At 38.6% G+C, this 20,471-nt stretch overlaps 2 protein-coding genes across 5 annotated transcripts in view; one reads left to right on the top strand and one right to left on the bottom strand.

The window, feature by feature from the left end:
* WDR41 (WD repeat domain 41) overlaps positions 1-12,850 on the top strand; it is a 47,000-nt gene extending 34,150 nt beyond the window's left edge. The window contains exons 8-13 of the mRNA XM_069595362.1: positions 313-423; positions 4,706-4,890; positions 7,409-7,530; positions 8,637-8,725; positions 9,944-10,077; positions 12,631-12,850. Of these exons, the coding sequence (XP_069451463.1) occupies positions 313-423; positions 4,706-4,890; positions 7,409-7,530; positions 8,637-8,725; positions 9,944-10,077; positions 12,631-12,783 (794 nt within the window). The 3' untranslated portion in view covers positions 12,784-12,850. The remainder of the gene's footprint in view (positions 1-312; positions 424-4,705; positions 4,891-7,408; positions 7,531-8,636; positions 8,726-9,943; positions 10,078-12,630) is intronic.
* A 2,976-nt stretch (positions 12,851-15,826) lies between these two features.
* PDE8B (phosphodiesterase 8B) overlaps positions 15,827-20,471 on the bottom strand; it is a 258,748-nt gene continuing 254,103 nt past the window's right edge. For all 4 annotated transcript variants that reach the window (XM_069595361.1, XM_069595360.1, XM_069595359.1 and 1 more), the window contains exon 22: positions 15,827-17,632. In XM_069595361.1, coding sequence (XP_069451462.1) covers positions 17,523-17,632 — 110 coding nt within the window. In that variant the 3' untranslated portion in view covers positions 15,827-17,522. The remainder of the gene's footprint in view (positions 17,633-20,471) is intronic.

Genomic DNA, 20,471 nt, shown 5'->3' with positions numbered 1-20,471 from the left:
GAGAATAAGGTGGGAGAGCTGGTCATGCACTGAAGGCTTAGGGAGGATGGGACTTAATGGTTGGTGGGGGTTTAGAAGAGTTTTAATAAAAGGAACAGAGTTCTGAGGTTACACTTGGGATTTTAGTAGATCATTGCAAACATCTCAAGGATTTGAAAGAAAGAAAGTAGTATGAACAAGACTGTCTTTGGAGATGGGTTTTTTCAGTATTTTAGGTATTTGTCACTTAGTGAAATATTAGTTTTTTGAGCAGAAATGGAACTTTATCTTCTTTGACTATTTCAGTAAAATTATATCGGTCTTTTCATTTAGTAATTTTCAGGTTGGTAGCAGCCACAGAGGGATCACCAGGATGGGATATTCTTGAAGTTAAGCGCCTCCTTGATCACCAAGATAATATTCTCTCACTGGTTAATGTCAATGGTAAGCTCATTGTGTCCATGTATGTATTATGTAAAATTTTTTACTTGTTAACCTGTTTTGAACTTTAGTCTTGTTTTGTCGTAGGATTCTAGAATTACCATCATGAAAATGATGCTATTAATAAGGAGAGAGTGGCAGTCTTATTTTCTGAGGTTTAAACCAGTAGAATTCATCAAGTCTCATAGATTGGTAGGTCTTAGATTTAGGCTCGGGGGAAGGATGGAGTTGGGCAGAGAAAAGGGGTGATGGAGGAGACAGCATACTTACCTCAGGGGTTACTTGGCAGCTGTGGGATGATTGTCTTAGGCTATCAGTACTAATCCTTGGTAGCATTTTGGCTTTGGGAGCAAATGGTTCTGGCTCTTTTCTCTTTTGAAGGTCACACAGGACAAAATTATATACCACTCTATTTACAGTAGAATGAGCTGGATTCAGTCCATCATTGAAGAACCAGAGAATAACACCAAACTAAAGGTCTGCAGAAATGGATCATACCTGCCCTTCCTCATGGCTGTGTGTTTGGTTTGCCAGACTTTGTATTTGGCTTTATCATGATTTTAATGAGTATCTCCTGTGAGGCGAACCTGACATCAGATAACAGGATAGGATCACAGACCACAAATCCTGGGATTTAGCTACTTCACTTTCAAATAAACTGATAGCTTATATCATCAGAGCTCTCCTGGGTGGTCTGGGCTCTGAGGTCAGATGCGAGGGCTCTTGGGTGGCTGCAGTTTGATAGTCTGGAGGAGTCTGTAAGAGGGTCCTTACAGGATGTAAGGATGCTGTGAATATGTTGTAGGGGAGGGCACTGCACCCCCTGACCTAGGCTGGCTCTTTCTGAGCAATGCTTTGAAGAGACATGAGGTGAAGGGAAAGGGCCGCAAACAGTACTAAGTGTAGTCTCCATCTGTAGGCCGTTCAGTCACATTTTCAATTACATCAGGGAGAATGGCCCTCCCAACTCCAGAAACTTCCTCTCTAATAGCTTGTTCAACCCAGCTGCAAGTCTTTCTGAGGACTAGACTATCTGTATGATAGAAATAACAATGTGAGGAGCACCCCTTTTGTCTTTTTCAGGGGACTCTTTTTCCTTTAGCCATGGTGGCAGCCCAGAAGGCAAGTTCTTCTTTGGGAGTCCCTCTGACACTGAGCCAGCAGCCCCAAGGCTGGAGCTGTTGAGAAGAGCACAGCAGTGTCCTGGCCGTTACAGTGGTCATACCTAGTTGTCCCGTTTTAGCAGGGAAGTACTGGGACCAGGACCTGGCATATTTCCATAATGAAGTTGAGGAGATGTTACTGAGGGAGCCTCAGCTTGATGGCACTTCTCTGTACACCTCTGTGATCTACAGGGATACTCAGAACAGTTTAATTAAGAATGCTCTTATCAAGTCTTTCTTTGCCAACATCTTAAGGAAAGGAAAAGGGAAAGCTAAGGCAAAAAATAATTTGTTAATGGAAATTACAGAAAACCCCTAGTACTTTTTACTTCATGAATTCCATGACTATAAAATTACACTACAGAATGTTAGCAAGCCAAAATCATATTCAGGAATCATATATGGACGAGTAGTCTGGCAACATTGGAGAAGGATGCTGTGGCGGTCGCTCATAATGGGTGTGTCTGCCATGCTGCAGATTTAGCCGCCCTGAAATGGTTATGTTGTACAGTCCCCAGTTCCACCCTCAGCCCTGCTGCTTTATCCCCACCAATTACCAGTCAAGATGTGGCCAGTTACTGAGTTTATAACTCACAGGGAAAGCGCACGTTCAGTGAGTTGGCGCTAGGACAACCTTAGCAGAATGTTTGTTTGTAGCAGAACTCCCACAAATGTGGATAATGAATACCAGGTTTGCCCAAGAGCTCTGAATGCCTCTGCAGAGATTGTCTAAGACCAGCATACAAGGTAACCTTGCTTAACTCTTCTGGCAGATGGCTCTAGGTGCTGCTGCTTTATTTTATTCCTTTTCTTGTTTTATACTGACAGCATGATATGGTAGTATTAGTACTTCTGAGGGATGGGTAGACAGGTTTCAGGTGAGATATTCATACTAAGTGACTTCTGATACTTGCCTAAGGATCAAAGTCCATCCTCATACAATACATCATTGAGGCTGTTTGGTGTGAAACATTTTGAATGACCAGTTTGGGATAATTTACACAGCAATAAACTGCACCGACTCAGGTCAGTGTCAGCATTTCGTTTCTAGTGAAAAATTGTAAGTGGGCTCGAGTACTTTGCTTCTATTGCTTAGATGAATTACAGACACTTGGAGGAGATCAGAGCAGGCAGCTGTGTGGTCTCAGAAGGTTAGCTCCGGTATGATGACATGTGCAGAGCTGGAGTCAAGAAGAATCTTCACTTGTTAAAGTCTCTGCTTCTTCTGTAGTTTGAGTGAGATTGAAAAGAGGAGAGAAGGGGATGGAAGAGAAGGCCATGGAAAGATTACTGCCGTCTTAACTTTCCCACTAGTAGACCTACAAGCCTCTTTTCTCTCCACAGATGAGAAATGAACTTAATTCTTCACAAATTGAATTCCAGAGTCCGTTAATAAACTATGGAAACTGGACTTGGAACCAGGGAAAAATACTATTTACCTGTATGATTGCTGATAATTCTTTATTTTGAAGAGATTGTTCGTCTAGTTATTAGAGATCTCTGTCCTGGTATATTTGATAAATGAGATAATTAAATCATAATTGCTCATCCATGTATTCCTAAATTACAAGTAACTGGATGTTTTAATACTATTAATATGAAATAATACCAGGGGCTCAAAATAATACCAGGGACTCAAAAGATAACATTCAGTGTCTTTAAAATGGCTACATATTTATTGTTTAATTTTATTTCTACGATCATCTTCATTTAATGCTTAAGAAATCCAAGATAGAAAAAGATTAAATGACTTTCTGAAGGCCAGCTACATGGCTAGTAACAGGCTGAGTCAAAATTAAAACTTGAGTTTCTAGACTCACAGTGCGCTGTTCTGCTCCATCTTCCACCTTTTCAGTCTTAGCAGTTGTACATTTTCCTTAAATGTATAATTTGTGAAGTGTCTTAGTCCACTAATTTCATTTTCATTAAACATTTTAAAAACTTGTTATTGTGCAAATAATACATAGTCATAATAGAAAAATGAGGAAATAGAAACATTAAAAATGTAAAAATGAAAATGAACATCATTCATATAGTATTAAGTACGGGTCCACGTCCTTCTAGGAGTTTTTGTGGGCATGTATACATATGGTGTGCTTTTTGTAACAGCATTGTTGTTGCTAAGTCACTTCAGTCGTGTCCGACTCTGTGTGACCCCATAGACTATATTTCTGTATTAACATAACATACTTTTACAACTTAGTTTTTGATAACAGCATTACTGTTTCATGGATGTCTTATTTATTTATTCAGTCCCCAATTAGTTTCAGATATCTTTAGATAGTCATTAGATAGATCATGTGTGTGTGATGAAGTTCCCATAAAAATTCCAGCAGTGTGGGGTTCAGAGAGCTTCTGGGTTGCTGAACACAAGTGGCCTGCTGGGTGCTCTGAGACGCCTCCCACACCCCTGGCCCTGTGCGTCTGCTCCCTCTGGAGGTTCATCTGTCTTTCGGCATACCCTGGATGATAAAGTGGTGAACAGTAGGTAGATTGTTTTCCTGAGTTTTGTGAGCTGCTCTAGGATGTTAACTGAACCTGAGGAGGGGATGTGGGACTCTTCAGCTTACAGCCAGTTAGAAACACAGATAACAGCCTGGATTTGCAATTAGCATGAAGTGAGAGAAGTCCTGCAGGACTGAGTCCTTAACCTGTGGGAACTGACATTATTCCCAGGTAGATATGGCCAAAGCTGAGTTAAATTGCAGGGGCATTCGGCTGGTGTCGCATAATTGCCTGCTGTGGGGGACCCCCGCACATCTGGTGTCAGGCATGTTGTGGGTGTGGGAGTATAGGAGAAAGAGAAGTGTGACTTTCTCTTACCTGTATATGATCCAAGGTAAAATCCCTTTGTCTTTGTTCCTCAAATACTTAACCGAGTATTCCAGCGTGGCTTATTTCTTTCTTCATTGAGTTGAAAAGCAGCTGCTCTCATTTGCTAAATGTGTAAGTAAACTTGAGTCTATTTCCAGTCGGCTCTGTTAATCTCCCTGCTTGGCTTGTCGAGTTACCTCCCTGTTGTCAATACTGTGATTTCAGAGAGCAACACTGCTGGGCAGTTCCTTCATTTTTACCGTAGCCTAGGTAAATGATCAATAAAGAGACATATGAACTCTGCCTAGATGTGAGTTTTGTATCTGGCTCCCATGTTGGGGAACTCATCGTCTGGGACACCCTGGGCTGGACCGTGCAGGCCTGCGAGCGCAACTTCTGGGACCCATCTCCACAGCTGGATGCTCAGCGGGAAATAAAACTCTGTCAAAAGCCAAATGACGTTTCTATTCATCATCTCACATGGGATGAAGAGGTAAAAAAAAGTTGAGAAAAATTTCTGTAATCTTAACATCTTTTACTAAACTCAGTTTCTAATTGAGAAAATTTAATCTCATGATATAGAAAGATGTCATTCCTTGCATCCAAGTTGTGCTTTAAAATGTTTTGATGTATTTCGAAGATTACATCATTTGCTTTAAAAAAAGCATTTTAATCTTTTACCACCTCCTTGCCTCTTATCTTTGAGGCAAGAAGGTGATTAAATGGCCACAGATTTTAGAACCCATTGAAGTTTTGAGCTGTATTAAATATTCTCATAGGATCTGAGGATAATGCTTAAAATTGTTTTAAGGAACACTTTGAGAAAGAATTCTTTTGAAGATTCCGGTGCATTTCTTGGAGAAATAAAGGGAATTAAAAACTTGAGGAATGCCTGCCTTTTAGTCTTCTAGCATCCTGGGGCAAGGTGATTGTGTGACAATTACAGATTTCAGTCCTTCAGGCCAGTTGCTCTTGAAGCACTTTACATCTTTTTTTGCAGTAAGAGATTAGTACCAATGGATTTCTGAATCTTGGCTCTGATCTGAACATCTCTTCTTTTAGCTTTAGGAGCTTAGAAAATATGTTTAAAATGGGGTTATTTTTCTAAATCTAATCTAAATCTAATCACAACTCTAAATCTGAGTTGTAAGCTTTGAGGAAAGGGGTTGGAGGAGGCTGTTACCTCACTTTATTTTGTGCCTGCCTATACTGTTTAAATCTTACAATTGTATGTTTTTTAATTTTTATTTTAAAAATGAATAATAGTATTCTAGATGGAGAGAGTGTGGTCCACTTTTTTTTTTTTTTTGCTTTCTTTGAATTTCTCTTACTTTAAAAACCAAACCGAAATAGAGTAAGAATAGATGAAGAACATTGTTCTACCTAAAGATTAAGTTTCTTTATATTCTAACTTTACTTTCGGGGAAAAAAGAGTAAATATATATATGATAAAAACAAGAGTCTCAGTCAAGATAAAAATTAGATTTCTAAGAGTTGTAGCCCTAAAAATTATATTTTTAATTTGATACCTTTTTCTCATTGTTGAAATTTACAACAATGTTGTAAATTAGTGCTTAAAGTTTTTTCATTTTGCATTCTCTTTAATCTTAAATTTTTGATTGATGTTTATTAAATGCTTAATAAAGCATTACTCAGTTTTCCCTCATTTTCTTTCTTTATAAGAGTTTTTCTTCTTTTCTACAAGGGGGTCAGTTATTGTTAATGACAAGTGATTGATAGAGTGATTCTGTTGAGTAAATACTGCCCCAAAGCTTATTAATTCTCTAGTTGTATTGATAATTTTGTGGGTTTTGATAAAGCATTTGAACTCTACACAGATTTCTTGGTCCATATAAACTAGTTTCTGGGGTTTCTTTGCATTGAATGTTTCCCAGGGCTCCCGATTTTAGCAAGCTGGCCAACTGTTTCTATTTTTGTGCATGGCACTGGGCCTTAGCTAGCGTTGCTGTGTGCAGAACACCAGTCCTGAGGGTCAAGGGAGTCATTTAGAGTATGGTAAGATTTAGAGTCTGGTAAGCCTTGGAGGCATGTTTGGTTGAGATACTATAGGTCTGAGTTGGCATTTTAGCCTTTGAGGTTGCATGAGAAGTGTTCTCTAGTAAGAACAGAAAGGGAAAAGGATTTTTGAAAGGTCTGTCTCACTGGCATACCTGCTGAGTAAGAATAAATGATTCTTAGGCAAGAGAGCCAGCAGAAGTCTAGTGATTTGCAAAATAGGTTCAGAAGCTATGTGGTATGGTATGAGGCAGGAATAAGGAACTGGAGTAACGTGACCTGAATTCCAATACCACCTCTCATGTCTTAATTTTTTGTGTGACTTTAATCTTTTATTTTGACTTGTTATGCTGCAAAATAGCTTTTCCTACATTAACGAGATGTTGTGAAGCTGAAGTAAGATAAATATTGGTGAAAGTACTTTCAAAAGATGAAAGCTGTTTTAGTAGAAAGGAAAAATGGAAATTTAGTAGAACTGGAAAAAATGTCTTTGTGAAACCACTATATATATATATCTCTGCCACTCTAGCATATGCTGTTTTGTATACTTCATAGTTCTTGGGATGCTGAAGCTGTGGAGCCCAAGTAATTTTGCTCACATTTTCAGGTAGAAGAAGCTAAGTAGTTCCCCAGCGATACAGTATTCTGTGAATGAAACCCGGGTTGTACCCCAGCAGCTCCACCTCCGCTGCACGAGTCTTCCAGCCACAGCCCCTGCTCTAGCTGTCATGTTTCAGTAAGGAAGCCAGGGATGCTGCAGGGTGTGATACACAGAGTTCGCTCTGTATTAGCAGTCGTGTCCTTCGATCTTCTAAATGCTGAGCTTTTGTGCTTTGATAGTTTTGGACTTTAGAGGGCAGTACAGTAATTTGGGCTGAAGGCTATGCATAGGGAAGGTAACAGCGACTCTGTGATCTCACACCAAGGCTGGAAATCTGTTACTCCGAGTAGTGGTGTTAGTTTTATGTACATTTCCGAACTTTTATCTCCCCCAGAATGTATTTGTTGCAGTTGGAAGGGGTTTATACGTGTATAACCTTCAAATGAAGCGCGTGATTGCCTGCCAGAAAACTGCACATGACTCCAGTGTCCTGCACGTTGCCAGACTCCCAAACAGGTACGAGCTTCCATCTGCCTGGTAACAGGTAGAAGAAATGCATAGCTCTCAGGGCCACCAGTGCTCAAGGGGCAAAGTCACCTGGCTGTGTTCCTTGACCAACAGGTTCTTTCGAAAACGGAGAATACCCTATGGCTGTCTCTAACAGAAGAGTTTGTGGCAATATGTTGCAAAATTTACAAACAGCAGTGTTCACAAATTATACTGAATTTCATTGTAAGAAGAGAGAATTTAAAATTTGGTATTTATTTTAATTGTTAGAAGACTTTGGGGCACTATGTTCTAATTTTTTAATGTTTTCCACAAAGCCACCTTTTTGGTGGTGTTGCTTATGGCCAGAATTAAATGGTGGTCTCCTTGTTGGCCGAGGCTACTAACTGAGGGCTTTCCTGTCAGTGCAGATGTGGCCATTGAGTTTCTAGGGATGAATTATATGAAGGAAATGATAGTATTTTCGGGGCTTTCCTGGTGGCTCAGCTGGTAAAGAATCTGCCTGCAGTGCAGGAGATCCCGGAAGTTCCCCTGGAGAAGGGACAGGCTACCCACTCCAGTGTTCTTGGGCTTCCCTGGTGGCTCAGATGACAAAGAATCTGCCTGCAATGTGCGAGGCCTGGGTTGGATCCCTGGGTTGGGAAGATCCCCTTGAGGAGGGCATGGCAACCCACTCCAGTATTCAGGCCTGGAGAATCCCATGGACAGAGGAACCTGGTGGGCTACAGTCTGTGGGGTTGCAGAGAGTTGGACATGACTGAGCAACTTAAGCATAGCACAGCAGTATTTACCCTGCAGGATACTTTCAGAGTGAGAGGTGAGACACAGGAATGGGGCTTCTCAGGATATTGTGAGTGTGTAATTCATAACTTGTTTTCCTGCATGCATTTTTAGAAATGGAAGTGATACATGTTTGTAACATTTGAGCTAGTCTCACACTATAATGCATGCCTTTCCTGAGGAGTGTTTTACTTTGCATTGTAAAGCCATGTTAAAGTGTGATTTTTTTATCAGCTCCTGCCCAGAGCTGGATGAAAGCAGATAAAGGTTGCACTGATGGTTTCCCTGCACTTTGAGCACTTGCCCTCCATGGCGCGCTCTCTCTCTCCTGACAGGCAGGTTATCTCATGCTCAGAAGATGGCAGTGTACGCATTTGGGAGCTACGAGAAAAACAGCAGCTTTCAGTGGAGCCGGTGCCAACGGGTATGTATCTTCTCTCAAAAAGGTGGTCTTGCTTTTTTCTCATATGAAAGACAGACGAAAGGCAGTTATGTGTAACCACAGGAATAATACACAGTGTGCTCCAAATAAGCATGTTTACATGAAGCATGTGGGAATCGGGATGGGCCATTTACATGTCAATATTTACTGCAAGACCGCCTGTTTATTTCAAGTCAGCTAGGATTCTTTGAGGGGAAGCTAACTGATCTGACTGATCAAATGGGCTTCCCCTGGTGGCTCAGACTGTAAAGACTCTGCCTGCAATGCAGAAGACCCAGGTTTGATCCCTGGGTTGGAAAGATCCCTGGGTTGGAAAGATCTCCTGGAGGCTACTTCAGTATTCTTGCCTGACTGACCAAATGGCCTAATCAGCTATTTATTAATGTATTGTAATTATGTCTGGTATATAAATATAATGTGTACCATCAGGCATCAAAGTTCTTCAGCCTTGAAGCATTAACATTGAACTCAATTTATAAACAAACACTTTTGTGTTTATGTCATTAATCTTTTGAGCTGTTGATTTTCTGATGCTTGATTTGAGAAACAAAATCCTGGTTAATTAGCAGCCTTCGCATAAGCAATCAAATGCCAGTAGCCTCAGAGTTTCTTCTAGTTATTTGAAGTCATAGGGTATTGTCACATGTTGTTTTTTGTCTATCAAGTTGTGACCTTCCCGCCCCACACGGCCATTCAGCCCTTTCATTTCTCTCCACTTTGACTTCCATTGCCTTTTTCTCATGTTAACACACCTTCAGCAGTGCTTGAGTAGGGGCAGTAAGAAGAGCTGAGCAACAAACGTGGGTAGCTAAGAGGAAATGAAGTAACATAGTAAAAAAAACCCTAGCATAGTGCCTGGTATCATCTGCTCACTTAGCCCTTGACTAAAATAAGTGAGAAACACCTTTGCATTTAAGTTTTGTTTTTCTGATCTTACATTATTATTGTTAAGGAAAGGGAAAGTCACTCAGCTGTGTTCAGCTCTTTGCGACCCCATGGACTATACGGTCCATGGAATTTCCCAGGCCAGAATATTGGAGTGGGTAGCTGTTCCCTTTTCCAGGGGATCTTTCCAACCAGGAATCAACCCAGGTCTCCCGCATTGCAGGCAGATTCTTTACCAGCTGAGCCATAGGGGAAGCCTGTTAAGAAAAGAGCATACTAATTTTGAGAATGACTAAAATGATTGTGTTTTTCTAGGTTTTTTTAACATGTGGGGATTTGGAAGAGTAAATAAACAAGCCAGCCATCCTGTTAAAAAGCAACAAGAAAATGCCACTTCCTGTTCACTAGAGCTTATTGGAGATTTAATTGGACACTCATCATCTGTGGAGGTATTGTTTTTAATAAGCATAGAAGTGTCCAGGGGAGTCTTGCTTTTTGCATCTCATTTGGTCTCATAAAGACCTAAACCTTCTCTTATCAGTAAGTTTTTGCTGATTCTAAACATGGAGTGGGATGGGTTTTAGTATGTGTGGTAAAGATCTCCCTATACAGAGAAATGATTTGAAGGAGGAATGTCTTGCTTCTAAAAACTGGCTTAATTAACTTTACGTATGAGATGTAGGTAGACAGCTGACAATAAGGACAGTGTTGAATATATAAGAGTAGTAAATACTGTTAAATGATAGTTAATACAGAGGATACATGGAGAAGTGGGCTTATATATGTAGAGGTAAAACCTTACAGAATCTAATTCCAGGGGACATTATCAAATTCATGAATAGAAGTCTGTTTTACTTCGCTTTGAAGGATAATAATTAGTTAGCTTTAGTAAAACCCAGTGTCTTGATTATCATCATGGAGTTCAGAATTATAGAGTGCATCCAGTTCTAACTTTTTATAAATTCAAATGCATTAATATTTACTATCAACACCACTGCCTGTAATGAAGAAGGAAAAAGACCAGTCGAGGTAAAGAGATAATTGCAACTGGTAACAGTATCACCACAGCCCTGAGTAATGAATTTCTTACATTATGCTTCTGTTTCATAGCCAGGGAGGAACAAATTAATTTTTCATTTGAAAGTGCATTTATTCTTAAGAGCAGCAACACAACACCACCTAATTATTGAGCATTATCCTGTATTTCAGGCACTATACTGGACATTAGAGTTTACAAAGGGATATAAAATAAAGTCCTGGCTGTTGTGGAGCTTATATTTCAGTAGACAGGAACAATATAGGTAGACTTAGTAAGATGTTAATCTAGGTTGCTTATGATGGACCCAGATTAGTAGTGGAATACTCAGGAGTTAGAAGAAAATGGTTAGTGGAAGATAATGGATGGGCCTTGAGCTGAACCTTGATGCTTCGGAGGTTAAGACAGTCTTGTGGCCATAAGCTCCTTGAGGTTGGGTGCTCATGTCTTACTCAGTTTCACCTTCCTGTTAACAGGCAGCCCAGTTGTTTTCATTCTGTTTTTTTAACTTCGGGAGTTGTGCAGATGGAATGTAGTAGATAGGAGGGCAAAGACAGAATCTACATAGTGGCAAGGAGCAGGTTGCCTAGCCCGGAGGTCTGTGTTCCAGTCAGTGGACACAGTAGGAGATAAAGTAGTTTGGGGTCAGATGATTGAATGTATGGCTAAGCAGTTTGGCCTTTAAACTTTTTTAGAGTGGGTTTTAAAAATCTATTGAAGGTTTTTAAATGGTGCAGCATATTTGTCATTATATAGAAGTGTCAGATTCTTAGAAATTTGCCCGAGTAGAAGTGTTGACATTTAATTATTTTTTAAAGTATCTCTGGCTTCATTGAGAAAATCTTGGCTCTTTCTTAAATTTTCTCTTTTTTAAAAAATCTTTGTCCTGACTCTCTCAGCCTAGCCCTATACACCTGTGTGTACTGGATTCTCACTTGTGCATCTCATCTCCTGAGGAATTCTGCTCTGATGGTTCCTCCCCTTTCACTACTGCAGCATCAGCTCGGACTGTTTGCTGTTACGTTCAGAAATGGATGAGTTATTTCTCAGAAAGCTCACATGCTATTTCTCTCTTTCATTTCACTCTTTCCCTGGAGGAGCTCGTCTTTTTCATAGTTTCGTTTATCTCCTCTCTCATACCAGCTCTCTCCATAGGATGCATGCTGCCTTCTCATCAACACTTCATTTTCTTGTTCTTAACTTCCAGCCTGTCCCTTCACTGGGCATGAGCTTACTTTTATTTGGAGAGTTTAATGCTTTGTTAGCTTTTTCGGACAATTTCATTTAGTATTGACCTATGCCTCCTTTTTCTGCGGCAAATCACAGCCTGAAGTATATTACTTAGTACCTAATTACATCGTCTTTAACTGATACCCTTACTGTTTCAACTAAGATTCAGTTTTCACAGCTGAATTAGAAGCTTCTTGAAGATAGGGATTATAAGCATATAGATAACACTCAGTAAATGCTTAAGGATTGATTATTCTCTGTTTATATAGAGAGCTAAAGCTACTGTTCATCCTGGAGAACTTGGAATTCAGATATTTTATTGTGGCCATTTTTACATTAACAAGAAGGCCAGCAGAAATGATTAAATAAAGCAGGTTTGTCAGGACTTCTGCTGAAAAAAAAAAATCTTAAAACCTATTCTTCAAGAATTAAGATAATGGTAAAATTTAGATGACACTTTGGGAATTAAAAAAAAACAGCTTTTACAGCTCTGTAGTTGAGTAGTGTTTACAACGTTCTGATTATTAAAATATTAGATATGGGTCTGGCATTTGTTATTTGTATGTGACTATCACCCACACTTAAATTTCTCATGAAAGATACACAGTTTCATAGTCATATCCAAAGACCTCTCCAAGGTATGCATTTCAGCAAGGACCTATGTTAGTCTACTTGGTATTAGCCGCTTCTCTTCTCCTTGAATTTCCTATAATCAGTAATTAATTTTTTTCTACAGATGTTTCTGTACTTTGAAGACCATGGACTAGTGACTTGTTCTGCTGATCACCTCATTATTCTCTGGAAAAATGGAGAACGAGAATCTGGATTGCGCAGTTTAAAGTTATTTCAAAAATTAGAGGAGAATGGTGACTTGTATCTGTCTGTCTAGGTTAGGGAATTAAAATACCTGTACATGAACCTCGAACATCAAATATAGGATAATGCTCTGAAAACCATTACCATATTGATTATTTATTTAATTCTGTTTAACTTTTAGGGGGGTCTGCAAACCAGCAACAGGTTTGCTTCTGAGGTATTAGTACATCCACCAAAGAATATGGCACAAGTTTTTCATTTGACTTTCCTCATAAGTTACCTGAAACCATTGTAGGAATGGGTCTGATTTCGGCAGTCAGTTTTCAGAAAGTGAAGTGTACAGACTTCAGCAAAACTGTCTGATGAAGCAGAATTAAATTATATCACAGTATCCTCACAGAGATAAAATTTTTTGCTTTAAATTTTACACCAGAAATTGTATAATCTTATGCTTAATGAAAAGAATAGTACTCAGAACCTCTCTCTGTCTTTAGTGTTACTATATTGCCTCTAACTAAATCTATCACCAGGAATTAGATTTTTAAATCTAGTTTCTTTAATTTAGCCTTTCTGGATTTTGAAATACCTGACTTTGTTATCCAAAACTAGTATATTTTAACTATGGCCATCTGTCATTCTTATACTTATTTAAGGAAACTGCTTTAATGGAAATAAATATACATGATAATTATGGAAGATATTTTATAGAAAAATGAAAACTCCACTGAAGAATAAATAGGATGTAGCATATCTTGAATTTAAACCTTGCGCTGTCTAGAAAACTGATGCTTCCCTGGAGGAAATGAAGATTCCATAATAACTGTCTGAGTGGTGAATGCTGTGCTTTAAGTGTCTTAATTTGAATCTAGACCCTGGAAGGAGGTAGAAATAGAAGTAATAGTATTTAACTGAAATTTAGTTGAAGTGAGCCAATTCATCTTACCATTGGCTCAAATATGAAATGCTTGAGACAGGCTTTACTTAACGTAGTTTCTTGCAGTTACCTGAGATTAAATCAGCTTCATCACCCCATCAGCCTTAGCGTACTCTTTCTCCCTTTTGGTACTAAAGGATAAAAATTAAAAAGTGTCCCATACATTAAAAAATGGGTGGTTTTAACTGTGGAGTTAAACTGCTGATGAAAGAATCCTATTGAAGTAACTACAAGGGGGCTGATGTGTTAGGACTGATACTTCTCAAAGAACGCTTTCTGGGTTTATTCATCACACACACCCCTAATAGAATCCATAGACCCTAATGGAATCTTTGTAAAAAAAATTTTAACTAGTTTTACCTTTGACAGTTGCTTCTGTTATTAACTACCTGCAAAGTCTGGATGAGCTATGGTCATCTATGCCAGATGAGTGCCATAATACTTTTAAATGAGGACGCTGAAGGCCCAGTCAGGTAAGCCGTTCTAGTTAGCTCAATTCCCATTATCAGTGAACAGCTTTAAAAAAAAAATATGAATGAGAGAGAAGAGCGTATATGATCACCCCTCGAGCAAAACCAAGTAATGTTCACAATCATTGTTTTAATTCACAATGAAAACAGATTTATGGAGAAATATAAAATTTACATAACCTCCATTTTATAATAGAAAAATTAGCACTGCCTTTTAGCCAAGATCGTTATTGTGGCATAATTGAGTGTTACACAGAGGTACCTCTAATCTCACCCTGAAGTTGGCACATGGGTAGGATTCCTAACCAAGCCAACATGCATTTTGGTCTGAGTGCATCAGATTATTGATCAGTCATTTTTAGGCTTTTAATTTTTCTCCATAGATGGACTTTACCCTATTACTAATTAGCTTTTTCTTTGGAGGGTCTATATTATTAGGTCATGAGTTTATAAACTTTTTGAATTGTATAAGATATTCAGTGAATTATAAAGGAATTCATAGATTCTTAACTGCTTTTCCTGATTTGTTCTGGATTAAGTGACACCAATCTATTCACAAGGGATGTTAGAAATCCTAGGTAAGTTTGGGGAGCAGATAGCATAAGTAAGTACCACTATGAGTCCCTCTGTTATTAAAATTTAGAGAAACTTGATGGTTTTGATTTCATGAATGCCCTAAGGTCAGAGATAGGCGAAAACAACGAGATAGGAGAATCTAGCAGGGACTCATACTTGATGGCTGTTCACTAGTGGTATGGAGACTACTGCTAAAAGTTGAACTTTCAGATTAGAAGAATACTATAACTGACATCAATATATAGTATATGCATTTTTCCCACTTCCCTAGCTTAGCTTTCAGTGCTATTATATTTGCAACACCAGATATAATATCTGTACACTGGGCCTTGTCATTTTTACTTAAAAATACCCTTATCACTTCATTTTCTGGCTTATTCACATAAGAGCCTAAACTTCAGGGACACTGTATTTATCTTTGTCAAGTTGAGTGGCTTCAGATTGAATAGATGAGGCATCCTAACTCTGAAGGCAAGCATAATTTTAAAATCTTAAATTGGAAGTAAAAAAATAACCAAATTAAATTATAGTGTTATTTTGGTTTGGGCAACAGTGTTTTATAACTTCTGGTTCAGTAGTAGTAGCAGTAATATGACCTCTCTCTAAATGAGATTTTATTTTCCTAAATTAATAAGGCTCCCCTCAACAGAGAATATTTTAGTAAATAGCTTATTTACTGTTTAGTAAATAAGAGACAATAATTTATATCTATCTGATACACATACCATCTAAAAGACTATTTCTTATAAACTATTTTTAGGAATGCACTATGTAATTACCAACTCAGTGAAAGATTACACCATAGTAAATTACACTGGTAAATTACACCATAGTAAATTACACTGGTAAAGAGCAGAGGTATGCTAAAGCTTTAGCTTTAACAGTGTTAATATGAAATTAATTTGAAACTGAGTAAGCTATAATGTTCGTATAGAAAAATGTCAGACATCCAATGAATGTCACTTACCAAATGTAACCAAAAGCGAGATGGTCAGGAAAAGATTGTTGTCTCAAGCAAGCTTCTGAAGCTTAGGTAAATTGTTTAGCTCCTTAAAATGGGATTCTGACCTCCTGAATTTAATGTGTTCTGAAAACAAAGTGTGTGGCTCATGAAATAAAGAACACTTAACCAAAAATTTGAAATTATGAAAAATTTAGGCCAAAGAGTTAAAATAAAAACAGCTGTTAGGAATGAAAAATGGCTGTAGGAATTTAGTTACAAGTACTTCACAAAAACATTTTCATCACATTTACATAATGCAGCATTACAATACAAAGCTAGCTGCTCCCCTGACCAAGCAAGTTCTCTTAGCATCTAACAAAAATAATTTAGGTACATTTCTTTCTTTGCATGGAATTGTCATATATGTTTGCATTTTTTGGTACAAAACATAGAAAAAAGCATTGGCACATTTTGTAGGATTAAGTCATTTTTTTCCCCAGGTACTAGTTCCAAGTGCGCTGCATTCAGATTTTCATTTGGAAAAAAGTAACTACTGGTTCAGTTAATTTAATCTCTGTCTATACCTCTCAGGAATGCAGCATGGAGTAGAGAATCTAAAAGAAGAACAAAGATCTTGTTTGCTAAATCTCTAATATTTATAAGACACAGAAGGGTTGGCTGGTAAAAGAGGGAAAATCTCAAGACTGACTTGATGTAGATCACAGAAGGTTGTGAAAAGAGCTGTATAAAAATATGCACTTGTGCTTTAGAAGCTTTTAGCATACAATTAATAGCTTAAAATAGTATTTACTGCTTCCCCATACGCCTATTTTCTGATATATTTACACATCTTTCGGTCTTTTTTGTTTTTTTACATCATTAAAGCAAAATGGCATGATCATAAATATAGATAGGTTAAAAACATCTGAACCTTGAAACTTTCTCTCTCTCCTTGGTAACATGGCACAACATACTCCGTGGACTTAAACCAGAAAATTTAGATTCCTCTAATAAAAAATTTTAAACAGTAAATGTATATAAATTTTTTTAAAAAACAAGCTTGTCCAAGGGTAGTCAGATTAATGGCTTGTATATAATACTCACTGTAGTGCCTTGTGACTGCCTCTGCAAACCAGAAATAAAGCTCTTTGATTACCCCCAAACAAGATGTCACTTCTTTCCCCTTCATGGATGGCTTTCTGTTAGGATGAATCCCTTTTTTTGGGAGAGAGGGCTATGCAGGCTGCTGATACCAGTCTAAAGAAGGCACTCACTAGGCCAAGGCTATATTCTGATTTGAGTGTCACACCATTAGTCAGAAGAACCACCTAGCCATGGAGGCTCTGAAACTAGTTTATCAGCAGTTTGGTCCCAGCTGTTTTGCTCATTTTATATAGGTTTTTAAAAATTATTAGATATTCTTAGGCATCTTTTAGATTGATGCTCTTGAGGAAAATAGTCAAGCCAAACAGTGATAGAGACTTTCATGGTAAAGGATGAGCTAAATACTAGCAAAGCTTCATGGTCCAGCATCCACAGAGATGGTGGGCATGTGGGCACCAAGTCTTTGCTGCATGTCTCCTGCTAGTTACAGTGAATCAGCTGCATGGTTTGATGAGAGCACACAGGATTAGAGCAGGGCAGTGGATTTTGCCATGTGTTCGTTCTGTCACTAAGTGATTGTTCAAAAGAACATGTATTAATGTTTTTCTTCACAGAACATAGTTTTCTAAAAATGAAATTTGGGAAGTTGAATGATTCAAGGTCAGACATTAAACATTAGCTCCTTAACCTACATCTGTCATTTTCATTATGAAGGAATGCCTCTTACACTACTGTGATTCACAGTGCCCTTTGCAGATCCAGAGGTCACCGCCTCTGTCCTGGCTTTAACTGTCAGATGGAAGCCTGAGACTTTTGCACTTTAGGTCGTCTAACGTCTTCCAGTGTTTGTAGTTATCAGCCAAATGTTGCATCAGCGTTGGCAGGTGTGCAAAGGCTGCAAGGACATAAACAAATAAAAAGCCTGTTAAGTTAGATTCTAGGAGCATTTATAAGGTTGAGGCCCTCTGGGACAAATTTGGGATCAGAATTGGAAGTGAGGTACCCTAGGTTAGGCATAAGGTGAATACACAAGTGTGAGAAGGATAAATCACTAAGTACTGGTTTCTAAAATAGGAACAGGTCCTTTTAACTAAAAATTGCTAACAGAAGACCAGAAAGAGAAATTAAGGAAACAATCCTATTTATAATCACATCAAAAAGAATAAAATATCTTGGAATAAACCTACCTAAAGAAGCAAAAGACCTAGACCTATACTCTGGAAACTATAAGACATTGATGAAGGAAACTGAAGATGACACAGACAGCTGGAAAGATAACATGTCCCTGGACTGGAAGAGTCAATACTGTGAAAATGACTGTACTACCCTAAGGCAATCCCTATCCCTACCAAAATACCAACAACATTTTTTCACAGAACTACAAAAATACTTTAAACTTTGTAGGGAAACACAAAAGACCCCCAATACCCAAAGAAACCCAGAGAAAGAAAAACAGAGCTGGAGGAATCAGACTCTCTGACTTCAGACTATACTACAAAGCTACAATCATCAAAACAATATGGTCCTGGCACAAAAACAGAAATAGAGATCAATGAAAAAGAATGGAAAGCCCAGAGATAAACCCACACACTTATCATCAATTAACTTACAACAAAGGAAACAAGAATATATGATGGAGAAAAGAGTGTCTGCAATAAGTGGTGCTGGGAAAACTGACAACTCGGTGTAAAAGAACTCAATTAGAATGTTCTCTAACACAATACAGAAACTCAGAATGGATTAAACACCCAAATGTAAAGTCAGACACTATGAAGTTCCTAGAGGAAAACATAGGCAGAACACTAGTTGCCACAAGTCACACCAGTATCTTCTTGGATCCACCTCCTACCTAGAGTAATGAAACCTCCTACCTAGAGTAATGAAAAAAAAAAACAGACATAAATGGGACTGAGTTAAACTTAAAAGCTTTTGTGCAGCAAAGGAATCCATAGACAAATCGAAAAGACAACCCGCAGAATGGGAGAAAATATTTGCAAATGAAGTGACTGACAAGGGATCAGTCTGAAATATACCAACAGCTCATGCGGCTCTACATCAAACAGCCCATTCAAAAAATGGACTGAAATAGATATTTCTTCAAAGAAGACATACAGATGGCCAAAAAGCTCAACATCACTAAAATGCAAATCAAAGCTACAACGAGGTATCACCCTCACACCAGTCAGAACAACCATCAAAAAGTCTATGAATAATAAATGCTGAAGAGAGAGTGAAGAGGAAGGAACCTTCCTACACTGTTGGTGGGAATGTAAATTGGTGCAGCCACTATGGAGAACAGTGTGGAGTTTCAGAACACTTAAAGTAGAATTACCATATGACCCAACAGTCCCACTACTGGGCATATATCCAGAGAAAGCCACAATTCAAAAGATACATGCACCCCATTGTTCACTGTAGTACACTTTACAGTAGCCGAGACATGAAAGCAACCTAAATGTCCTCTGACAGATTAACGAAGATGTGGTAGACATACACAGTTGGATTTAACTCAGATGACCACTGTATCTACTCCTGTGGGCAAGGATCCCGCAGAAGAAATGGAGTAGCCATCATAGTCAACAAAAGGGTCCAAAAAAAATGCAGTACTTGGATGCAGTCTCAGAAACGACAGAATGATCTCTGTTCATTTCCAAGGCAAACCATTCAATATCACAGTAATCCTGGTCTATGCCCCGACCAGTAACGCTAGAGAAGCAGATGTTGAACGGTTCTATGAAGACCTACAAGACCTTTTTAGAACTAACACCTAAAAAAGATGTCCTTTTCATTATAGGGGCCTGGAATGCAAAAGTAAGAAGTCAAGAAATACTGGAGTAACAGGCAAATTTGGCCTTGGAGTACAGAATGAAGCAGGGCAAAGGCTAATAGAGTTTTGCTAAGAGAACACACTGGTCATGGCGAACACCCTCTTCCAACAACACAAGAGAAGACTCTACACATGGGCATCACCAGATGGTCAACACCAAAATGCAGATTGATTATATTCTTTGCAGCCAAAGATGGAGAAGCTCTATATGGTCAGCAAAAACAAGATCGGGAGCTGACCGTGGCTCAGATCATGAACTCCTTATTGCCAAATTCAGAGTTAAATTAAAGAAAGTAGGGAAAACCATTAGACCATTTGGGTATGACCTAAATCAAATCCCTTACGAATATACAGTGGAAGTGACAAATAGATTCAAGAGATTAGATCTGATAGACAAGAGTGCCTGAAGAACTATGGACAGAGGTTAGTGACACTGTACAGGAGGCAGGGGTCAAGACCATCCCCAAGAAAAAGAAATGCAAAAAGACAAAATGGTTATCTGAGGAGGCCTTACAAATAGTGAAAAGAAAAGCGAAAGGCAAAAGAGAAAAGGAAAGATACACCCATCTGAATGGAGAGTTCCAAAGAATAGCAAGGAGAGATAAAGCCTTCCTCAGTGATCAGTGCAAAGAAATAGAGGAAAACAATAGAATGGGAAAGACCAGGGATCTCGTCAAGAAAATTAGAGATACCAAGGGAACATTTCATGCAAAGATGGGCACAGTAAAGGACAGAAATGGTATGGATCAAACAGAAGCAGAAGATACTAAGAAGAGGTGGCAAGAATACACAGAAGAATTATACAAAAAAGATCTTCACGACCCAGATAATCACTATGGTGTGATGACTCACCTAGAGCCAGACATCCTGGAGTGCAAAGTTGAGTGGGCCTTAGAAAACATCACTG

Source organism: Ovis canadensis, chromosome 7 (genome assembly GCF_042477335.2).
Source record: "Ovis canadensis isolate MfBH-ARS-UI-01 breed Bighorn chromosome 7, ARS-UI_OviCan_v2, whole genome shotgun sequence".
Lineage (NCBI taxonomy): Eukaryota > Metazoa > Chordata > Mammalia > Artiodactyla > Bovidae > Ovis > Ovis canadensis.
Note: the sequence above shows the minus strand (reverse complement) of the source record. Positions and strands in the feature narration are given on the sequence as shown.